The sequence below is a fragment of the Canis lupus genome, chromosome 7 (genome assembly GCF_011100685.1).
Source record: "Canis lupus familiaris isolate Mischka breed German Shepherd chromosome 7, alternate assembly UU_Cfam_GSD_1.0, whole genome shotgun sequence".
Lineage (NCBI taxonomy): Eukaryota > Metazoa > Chordata > Mammalia > Carnivora > Canidae > Canis > Canis lupus.
This window is the reverse complement of record NC_049228.1, coordinates 5,506,818-5,518,246: the sequence shown is the minus strand read 5'-3', so window position 1 is coordinate 5,518,246 and position 11,429 is coordinate 5,506,818. Positions and strand designations below refer to the sequence as shown.

The following is an 11,429-nucleotide window of genomic DNA, read 5'->3' as shown; positions in this document are numbered from 1 at the left end:
TCAAAAAATTTCTGGAAGCATTATTGGGCAAAATTGTTCTTGACTACATTTTAAAAATATCTAAAAACGTATAACAACTAGGGAAGAGGGAAGCTAATTCTTGGTGCCAGTTTGAAGAGGAATTTACAATAACTAAAGATGGATATGGTAGTAAAATGAGGCCTGAGGCCCTACACCTGTTGCCTTCTGAAACAGCTGACCTCCTGGCTAGCAAGGAGAGGCGAGGGCTCCATTTCTGAATGCTTCAAACTCAGAACGTTGCAACTGCAGCAAGGAGGTTGCACGGCTAATATTCCGCTCAAGTAAAATATCAAGTGTTGAATTTAGAGTCTTGATGTGAAAACACTAATAAGACATTATTTAGTTGTTTTCACACCACCCTCTGTGAACTTTGATATTTACCTGAAAGTATTTCACTACACAGCTTCCCAGCAGTGCACTGTACTTTCAAAACTCGTGCGTATAACCACACAGGAAAGCAGGATTTGGAACAACACCACTGTTATTGGACCATTTCTAAGTATATGTGTTCGGGATAATCCAGCACGATGCTTTTAATTAATGCCATTCTGATCTTATGGATTTCCACTGTTGGGGGGCAAGGTAAGTTGAAAACATGAAAACAGATGTGAATATTTAGTTCCTTTCTCATATATGTGTGTGTTGGGTGTGTGTGTGTGTGTGTGTGTGTGTGCATGTTTTAAAATGAATAAATAGGTAAGAACATTTTGGATAAAGGCTTGTAATTTAATCTATTTTATCAAAATGTTTTCATACATGAAAATAAGAGAAAATAGGATGAAACAAGTCTTCTCTGTTCTCTAAGTTCCTACATACGAATAGCCACCAACTACAACATTTGGAGGGGAATAACAGGATGAAAAAGCTGCATATAATGAAATCGAAAGCACCAAGTGGGATCCCTGGGTGGCGCAGCGGTTTGGCGCCTGCCTTTGGCCCAGGGCGCGATCCTGGAGACCCGGGATCGAATCCCACGTCGGGCTCCCGGTGCATGGAGCCTGCTTCTCCCTCTGCCTGTGTCTCTGCCTCTCTCTCTCTCTCTCTGTGACTATCATAAATAAAATTAAAAAAAAAAAAAAAAAAAAAAAAAAGAAAGCACCAAGTACCAGTTGTAATTCTCCATAAACTCTACAATGCCACTGACCAGAAAAACCATCACAAGAAAATCTGGACCCCTTCAAAATGTCTGCATTTTCATAGGTTTGTTAACTGAAGATTTAAATATCACTAAACCAGGAACTTCCTTTTTCAATCTAATTGTCATTCAACAAAGGGAAATCTCTATTAGTAAAACAGGACTGTATATCCTAATTTTTGTGTATGATGTGCCAGTGAAATGTTAATGAGTTATTTTCTTTTTGCTGTTGTTGCTATTTGCTTTTTCTGAGCTCTTCAGCAAATGTTGGAAGAAGAGAATTGCACATCATTTCTTTTTTAAAACTATAGAAAATAAAAATAAAAATAAAAAATAAAACTATAAGTCATGTCTTACAATATTTTAAAAATGGTTTCATCTTATTTCATGTTAAAATTAAAAAATCATCATATCCAAATAATGGTAAGCAAGCCTCTAACAAGATCCAGGACAGCTGATTAGACCACGTGTGGAAGTAGAGTTTCAGTCCTGTGTTTTATTGTTTGATTTCCAGGAATTTATTTTGCTATTTTATTGCTTGCTAATTTTTGCCTGTAATGAACATTCTTTGGGGGAACTTTCTCTTTAGCCCTAACATAAGAGAAAAAATGGAAGCAATAAAAATGCTTTACTTTTAAGAGCCACCCTCATAAGAGTTCCAAAGCCTTATTTCTATGGACTTGAAACTCCTTTTGTTTGTTACTACTTTTAGCATTGAGATACAATCACAGGAGAGCAGTTAGCTAATGGGGTTAAAAGTACAACAACAGGCAGATAGTCTCAATTAAAAATACCAAATTCTCTGGTTACTCAACAGCCTCACTGAAGAACTATATAGATGGGTGTATTTGATATATTTCTTTTAACCTGTGTGTCTGGTATATATTGTTTTAAACAATATATCTAACACCTGTTAGAGATGGCATTAAGAGAGGGTTTCTAAATGGGGAACGCAGAGGAAAATAAGTGTAAAATGTGAGAATAATATGTAGAATTTTTAACGACTCATAGCCCAGAAAAAGATATTCAAACTTCCAGCTAGTCTTCTGGAGAACCTTCGGTGGAGCTCTGTGCAAAAGTTGTATAGATGCTAAATGACCTGTAAGTCTGTGTTGCTCTTAGATGCCAGTTGAGAAACTGGCCCCAAAGCAAAAGCAGCTTATTAAAGTCAACCTCATATAAAAATTCCGCATGCTCTCCATAGTGAATATCCGTTGAGCAACGTATTACACTGCACGCTGCAGCAAAGAAGCTCAAAAGTAAATGAGAACTCCGTGCCTCACTACAGCTTCGAGTGTCCTTGGAGGAAACCAAAACATGTCAATAGATGACAAGACTATGTGTGTGCATTTGTGTATATAGATGCAATGTGTGCACATATATATGTACATGTGATATACGTGTGTGTATCTAAGGGCGTGGATTTATTTCACAGGGAATGTGGTCATAAGCTTTTATCAGGATGTGGAGACAGCAGACATCGTCTCCTACTGGATTTTGGAGGGGCTGACCGGCTAAGGGAGGCCTGCCAAGAGAAGTCAACTTTCGGAGCTAGCGGGCCTCCGTGTGCACAATAAATATTGCTAAATGTTGTTGCAGAATGAGCTTTCAAGGGTTGGTAGGAGAAGGGCAGAGAATGGAGGTGGTTATTCTGGGCAGCAAAGTGTATGTGGGTAGAAATGCTATCATTTGGGCGAGGCCAAAGCATACCTGGAAACAGAATGAGGAGTGGTATGACTATCAACATTGTAGGTGAGGGGCTTTTCCTCTGAATCTTCTCCAGAACTACCACATGTCAAGTTGTTATGGGGTGGGGGACTTCAGGTTTCACAGGTTAAACACCACAGGAGTCACTGGTGTGACATTCTGTGCCACCTGCTGGAAAGTCACCTCTAGACAGATGCAGGAGGGAATTTTCCGAGTTAACTGGTCTGTGAGCTGAATTTCTGGAAGTGGTTTTCTTTATTTACCTAAGGCAAAACCAAAATTGCTTCATCCTCATGGCACCGGGAGGAACCTGACAACACAGAGGCTGAATCAGAATAGAGAAAGGAAAGGCCTTGGAGGCCCCGCACGATTCTGTCCCTGCCTGCCCGGCGCGCGGTGTGGACCAGTGAGGGTTGCTGCTCCCCTTGGCCACCGGTTATGGATCGCTGTGTGGCATTTTCCTTCTCGAAGATACTGCAGAAGAGATTTTACTCCACATGACTCCAAACCCTACATTTCATGTAGACACTAGGCTTTTCAAATACGCGTGTCCTCTTAATCAGAGATCATTTTTTGTCTTCTCCTGATTAGTACACCGGAGAGCACATAAGGTAAAGGAATTTGAGCTAGGTGAAAGGAAAAAAAAAATCAATGAGATGATTAAAATAGGACTTAATGATTCACTGATGTAGGTTAATTCTACCGTTTTATTTTTTGCAGGGCCTTTCCATTGCAATTTTCCAAAAATAAACCACGGAATTATATATGGGAGAGAGGACTCTGAGGCGTTTTCCCCAGTTCCTGTTGGGACAATTTATTACTATTCTTGTGAATATAATTTTGCATCTCCTTCTCGATCCTTTTGGACTCGCATAATGTGCACAGAGGAAGGATGGTCACCGACACCCAAGTGTCTTAGTGAGTAAATGGCCTATCAGTAGATGTGGCCGTGTCATTGAGTAGCTAGACATGTGCCAGATGGGATGTCAGGCTCTTGGCCCACCAGCACAGGGGATCAGGACTAGCCGGTGAAGAGAGTGTCCTTTCTTGAGGAGCCTTTTCTGAAAACTAATTGAAAAATATGTGACCTTTCTTGCATTACCTAGAAGTGCTTTAAACATTTTAATTTTAAAAACTGATGATCTATATACTTGACTATTCATGTGTAACGCCTAATATTTGCTTAGGATCGGCCTAGTCATATTTTTCCTTTAAAACAAGTCTCTTTACATGCACATCCTGTTTTGAAACTTGCCATTCTCTTGAATATTGTGAAGATGGTGTGAGTGTAAATATTTTCGCTGTCGTATTTTCCAAAAAATACGACAAAAAAATCATTCTTATAATGATGTCTGTATTGATTCTCAATGAATGTGAAAAGTAGACTCAGGAGAGAATAGATATATTAAGAAAAAAAGCAATGGAGGGGCACCTGGGTGGCTCAGCCGGTTAAGCATGTGACTCTTGATTTCGGCTCAGGTCATGACCTTAGGGTCCCGCGATCAAGCCCTGAGTCTGGCTCTGCGCTCAGTGGGGAGTCTGCTGGAGAGTCTCTCTCCCTCTACTCCACTCCCCTCTCTCTTGCTCTCAAATAAATAAATAAAATCTTAAAAAAGGAAAAGAAAAAGACAATGGGAGGCAGAAAATATGAGCCAACAAAGGAGACAGTAATGATCTTTCTCCTTCTGTTTTGGAAACACTTATGAGAATTAAGAGAGAAATGGAGATACTAAAATCTAATCTTGTACCTAGAAAAGTTTATAAAAATAAAATAATTTCTATAAAAACCGTAGAACAGAATGAAATGTTAATTTACTTCCATCTCAGAAATATGTGAGTATATTTCATATAGTAAATGTCATCATATATAGCAGCATGACCAAAATTCTTTAGAAATTTTGTTTTATACCTGATTTCAGTTTTGTAAGTTTGCCATTCTTTTAAAAATATTATAAAAAGCAAATTTAATTTTTTTCTCTTTTTACCACTTCCATCTTGTACATTAAACAATTTTTGGTTCTTAGGACTGTGTTTCTTTCCTTCTGTGGAAAATGGTTATTCTGCATCTTCAGGACAAACACACCTGGAAGGTGACATTGTACAAATTATCTGTGATGTTGGCTACAGCCTTCCTTATAATGATGATACCATTACATGTTTGGAGAATGGTTGGTCTCCTCCTCCCAAATGCAACTCCACCAGTAAGTAAAATGCTGTCCTGTCACATCCTGACATGTGATGTGATTTTTTAAAAAAATATATCTATTGTCAGGAGTTAAATGTAGATTTCACTACTTGCTTTTATGTTTACACATTTATTTTTCAGTTCCAACTGAGTCTGATAGATATAAAATAACATAGTTTACCTGCCTACACAAATCCAATGTGTGCAAGAGAAATATTAGACAACACAAACATTTTGAAGGCAGTCCCTTTATGTTAAAGTAACATCCACTTATCGTGTACATGAAAATTATGTTAGTTGGAAATAAACTTTATTTAAAACGATATTAAACTGAAAATAGAGTATTTAAGTGAACATAAGTCCAATCCTAGTTAAAAAGGCCTTATGAAAAAAAAAAAAAAGGCCTTATGACTAAGATAGTTTTTTATGGTTTTTTAATGTGTGTATATTAAATTCTTAGGCTTAATTTGATAAACAATCAGTTTCTATGTTTAAAATATTTTGTACCTGTGAATGTTATTTGCCAGTGGCTTAGAATTTGGAAAACACCTCCTTTGAGTTGATGATGGCATCTCCGAGACCTGTGTGAACACTTGGAGTTCTTCATGTTTTCAAATCCCTAGCAATCATTCTTAAGCCAGTTCGTGGAATTCTAGCCCACGCTTGCACAGCTTAGTACTCAACCAAAGACTCAAGAACCCTCTTAAGAAGACTTCTCTAGCTCTTTCTCATCATAATACCCTCTCTCTGTTACTCTGCCCTGTAAATTCCAGCCACCATGGTCTCCAATACTGCGATCTGTCTTCTCAATTCAGGAAGACCATGGCTTCTCCCTCCCTGCCACAGAGTCTGGAAAGTGCTCTCCAAAGCTGAAACAGTCGTAGACTGTGCTTTGGAGTTTGAATGATTTTTCCCCTTTTCTTGGTCATTACAGACTTAACTGAGTAGTTTTCAGTTTTTTAGAGATATGTTTTGTACAGTTTTCTAACGTTTTTCTGTTTGGAAGGTATGCTGATGCCAGCTTATCTATCCTCTCAGGAAATGAAGTCTTCTGATATGCCTTTTTTTAAAAAAGGTTATTCACAACTAATATTTAAATTTAAACTTCTAGAAAAGAGAGTTTTTTTTAAGCAGCTTGAATGACAATACTTACTCAGTTACCAGTTAGGCCACAATTTCTTTTAATTACAAGGGGCTTAAACATGATTAGTCTTTGCAAAAAAAATTTTAAAAACACGTTTATTGACTTCCTACCTGAAATGTCCAGTGGTGGAACAGCGCTCATGGTTTATAAGGCTTCACTTATGGTATCAAGATTTCATTGTCATCTCCACCTCAAGCACCATCTCTCTTCATTTTGTGGGATGACGGCAATTGTCAGTGCAACAATGGTATTTTAGAGGCCTGACAACTCAGTTGGACCAGTACTAACCCACACAAGCTGGCTCCTGTGTACATTTTGTGAGATTCCATCATTAGCCTTTGAAAAATTCTGTGTATCTAGGTTGAGTTTTGGATCACAAACACCATGGAGAGTCAACGACATTTCAGGGCAACTGGACTCCAGCATGCATTCTGAGAAAAATTACCTCTGTATCCATGAGTAGAGGATCACCTATTTGAGCTAAGGTTACTGATCTACGGATAAGTATTTTAAACTGTTTAGCTAACAATGATTCAAACTTCATGCTTTTTCCTTAAATCCCTAAACTGTTTCCATCTGTGGTGGAAGCTCTTATTTTCACATTTCTGCATGGCCCAGGCTTTCTGAACAAAGAGTGCTAGCAACCTTTGCTAAAAAATGATTAAACAGCAAACATGCCTTGACGTTAGAGATGGTGTACCCCTCCAGGGTGACTGAGAGACATCTTTCTGGAGCCATCTGCTTATACTTCAGAGTAGTTAAAACCTTCCCCTCTCTCCCCACAAATTTGTCTCTGATCCAGAGAAAAGATCTCTTTCCTTTTCCCTCTTGCGAGGAGGATGGTTCAATGTGCCAGCTGCCCTGTAAAAGCTCTTACTTCAGAGGTTCCTTTCCTATGGCGCAAAGCTACTGCTTGAGCACAATCACATCGGGCTGTCCCTGCATCTGATTAATGGAGTCAGATAGATTATAGATTAGAGCTCAGAGAACTGGCAATATGGATGTTTGTGAATAATAACCTATTTAGTCTCTTGTCTAGAGAACTAATGTTTCCTGTAAGGAGGATGTATTTCCATATACATGTACATATACACACACATTAGGTACTTAACGTACTACCAAGAGAATATATAGTATGCTATAGGTGGTAGATATATAAATAGACAAATTTATATAGTGGAATACTTATATATATTTTTAAATACTGCAGTTCATTTAGGAGTTCTTACATAAGGAGAAAGTACATAAAATAAATATTTACTAAATAATTCACAATGACATTTCCTAAAAGATAATTTATCCATTAGTACATAATGATAAAGGCTTTTGTCCATTTGTTGTATGCTTGGGATAACATTAGAAATAAGACCTTGATTCTGGGTTGCCTGGGTGGCTCAGTGGTTAAGCATCTGACTAGCTCAGGTCATGATCCCAGGGTCCTGGAATCGAGGTTCTGCATGTGGCTCTCTGCAGGGAGCCTGCTCTTCCTCTGCCCATGTCTCTGCCTTTCTCTCTGTGTCTCTCATGAATAAACAAAATCTTTTTAAAAAAGGATCCTGATTCTTAATATGCCTTACAATCTTGTGACATGCCAGTCTTAGTGAATTCCAGAAACAAAAGTAAGAGCAGATGGTTTAATCTCTGACGAGTTGGACTATGAAGGCCATGATGGATATAAGAGCAGAAATGGAAGCACCACAGGCTCCATGGTATGTGGAAAGGATGGCTGATCCCATTTTGTCCACATGCTATGGTAAATACTTTTTGTTCTAGGAAATAAAAGCAATTCTGAATGTATTTCTTTTTAGTAGACTCTATTGAAAGATGTTTCCTAATGAACAGTAATCAAAATTTAACGTGTCTTCACATAGCTTTGAGAGACCAATGTTAAATATCGATATAATAACAGCTCTTTGAAAAGCACTTAACCTTATTAAGTTAAGTGCTTATAATAATAACACCCAAATAAGGTTGTTTATATGCCACATACATTATAATATTTATGAACAAAATGAAAGCAGTTTTCAGAATACCATGACTGCAAACTGCCAAATAATTCAAAATAGGCAAACATTACCAAAGTTATAGATTGCTATGCGCGCTACAGCAACTCTAGATATTTTAATCCTTTGACTTTCATTCTTTTCCTTATCATTTGATTATTAACTTATAACTTATAATCAGAGCCTTGGTTTTTTGTCTGAGAGCAAATAAACAAAATTGAATTTTGAGTTTCATGGCAAAATTGAGGAGGGGGTATAGGGATAGAGCCCTTGTCCCATACATGCAATATAGTCTGTCCCATTATCAACTTGACTGACCAGTGCACCACATTTGTACAATTGATGAACAATTTGACACATCACAATCACCTGAAGTCTGTAGTTTATATTACAGAGTTCATCCTTGGTGTTGCATAGAGTCTTTGATTTAAATGCAGCACAGAGTGCCTTCAGGTCATGCCAAATCATACCTTTCCTTAAATACGGCTGTACATTTTCCCCCATATATATTAGTTTTCTACTGCTGCTGTCACTAATTAGCACAAACCTAATTACTTAAAACAATACAAAATTATTATCTTATAGTTCTAGAGGTCAGAAGCCCTGAAATCAAGATGTTGAACCACGGTTCCTTCTGGAGCTCCTAGGAAAGAATCTGTTTCTGCCTTTTATAGCTTCTCAAAGGCCTTTGCATTTCTTGGCTCACAGCTCTTCCTCATATCACTTCAACCTCTGTTTCTGTTGTCACCATTCCTGCTTTGCTTCTGACACCCTGCTCCCTTCTGTGAGAAACGTTGTGATTACACTGGGTCTACTGCTACACAAGTAATTCAAAATAATCTCTCCACCTCAAGGTCTTTAACTTAATTGTATCTAAAAAGTCTGTTTTTCCAGGGAAGGTAACATAATTGCAGGCTTCTGGGATTAGGACATGGACCTTTTGGGGAGGCCATTGTTTTGTCTATATTACCACATAATAACCGTTCTTGAATAAATCAACTGAAAAATCCTACATCAGTCAAGATCAATTATTTTCAATAGTTTTTAATCTTTGTAATTGGATTAGAAAGGGAATATAAACAACCAATAAAGAATCGTTACACAAACTTAGCAATAAAATACAGAGATACAGAAGTTCAACTTCTCACTCAACTAAAGCTGAGTGAGTCGCATTCCAGGGGAATATGCACAAGCTGTTTTTAAACTATTAAATTGCTAATAACGATGCATAAAACTGGCTAGTCCAAATAATACTTCTGGGGACCCCTGGGTGGTTCAGCAGTTTAACTTCTGCCTTCCACCCAGGGCGTGATCCTGGAGTCTGGGGATGGGGGCTCCCTGCATGGAGCCTGCTTCTCCCCCTGCCTGTGTTTCTGCCTCTCTCTCTCTCTCTCTCTGTGTGTGTGTGTGTGTGTCTCTCATGAATAAATAAATAAAATCTTAAAAAAGTAATATTTCTGAGATTTAATTAGAAAACATTTCATCAGATTTTTGTGATATATGCTTGATTTATTATTTGTTTTTTTTTTTTTTAAGATTTTAGTTATTTGAGAGAGAGAGAGAGAGCACACATGTGCATGAGTAAGGAGGAACAGCAGAGAAGGGGAGAGAAGCAGGCTTCCTGCTAAGTGGGAGCCTGAGGTGGGGCTCAATCCCAGGACCTCAAGATCATGACCTGAGCCAAAGGCAGCCACTTCACTGACTGAGCCACCCAGGCGCCCTTGTCATCTATATTTTCACATGTGAATTTCCATATCTAATTTTATAAATGAACCACAAATAACAGATTAAATGAGAAAATACACACATATATTCATTTTAACCTGAATCAGAAGGTATTCATAATGCATTGGTTTTTTAAAAAGATATTAGAGATGTGGTTGGGTATAATGGGAAGATTCAGAACACCTAGAAGCAACTTGGCCATGTGTTTTTTAAAAAGTCTGTATACTAAATACAGTTCCCCATTTGTAAAGTTAGGAATTATTTGCTTTTTAATGTTCCCTCCTACTTAAAATGTATTAGACATATCTTGTTTGGGCCATTCTAGTTATTAACTTTTTAAAGATGCCTATCATTTAATTAAATATGTTGCATTTTAGGGGGCATCTGGGTGGCTCAGTGGTTAAGTGTGGCTGCCTATGGTTCCGGTCGTGATCCCAGGATCCCAGGCTCCTCACAGGGATCCTCCTTCTCCCTCTGCCTGTGTCTCTGCCTCTCTCTCTGTGTCTCTTATGAATAAATAAAATCTTTAAAAAAATATGTTGCATTTTAATTTTTATTACTTGGAAGAATGATTTTCTTGTGATTTGAGTATGAAAACTATTCATGTGCTAGACAAGTTATTAAAATTTATTAATTAAATAAATGAAACAATTTACTTCATAAGTGATTGCTCAGGACTTATTTATTACAGTCCTGAGGATATTGTCATACAAAATTTCAACTTGCTATTCAACACTCTAATTCCTCTAAAGGGGCTTATATATATTTGCTGGGCATAAATAATTTGAGGTTTTTTTGAAAGTAAGAATATAAGTGTCTCTGTGTATGAAGTCCTCTGTTATTTAATAGCATATGTTAAATTTACTTTCACAATGATTATTTCATACATATTTATCTACTTTACTTTTATTTTAGATGTAGAATGTCTTCTTCCAGTTTTAGAAGCAAATGTAGGTGTTTATCCAAGAAGAGTAAGATACAAAACTGGAGAAGTGTTGCAATTTTCCTGTGAACAAGGACTTACAGGAGTTGGACCAGCCTCAGTTCAATGCTATTACTTTGGATGGTCACCTAGTTTTCCAACATGCAAAGGTCAATATTTATTTCAGAACTGATGAAACAACTTATATCAATTTAATATGTGTCTATATATTCTATTGGTCTGATATATATAATCTGACAAACTGCAAAAAAAATGGTGATAGTAGTATTTTAACTGAGGAGGAGAAGAGGTGCTGCTCCATAGATAAGTTATATTCCCTTTATCAAGGGGTTGATTCTACCTCTGTTTTGAAATAGGTAATTGAGTTTTATAGAGCAAATTATAGTAGCTGGGATGAGAAAATGTTAGGGATTTTCACCCAAACTCAATAAAAAATTATGCTTTAAAAATATTGTGTATATTTTATTAAGTAATCAAGAAGTAATCAAATATATGAATTTTTCAATATAAAACAATGATTTATTACTTGCTTCAGATGACATTACTTTTTAAAAATATTAGATAAA

At 37.2% G+C, this 11,429-nt stretch overlaps 1 protein-coding gene across 1 annotated transcript in view; it reads left to right on the top strand.

The window, feature by feature from the left end:
* Positions 1 to 429: 429 nt before the first annotated feature.
* The window catches only part of CFHR5 (complement factor H related 5), a 30,474-nt gene continuing 19,474 nt past the window's right edge, over positions 430 to 11,429 (top strand). Inside the window, exons 1-4 of the mRNA XM_038541986.1 lie at positions 430 to 603; positions 3,584 to 3,781; positions 4,888 to 5,064; positions 10,836 to 11,012. Of these exons, the coding sequence (XP_038397914.1) occupies positions 549 to 603; positions 3,584 to 3,781; positions 4,888 to 5,064; positions 10,836 to 11,012 (607 nt within the window). The 5' untranslated portion in view covers positions 430 to 548. The remainder of the gene's footprint in view (positions 604 to 3,583; positions 3,782 to 4,887; positions 5,065 to 10,835; positions 11,013 to 11,429) is intronic.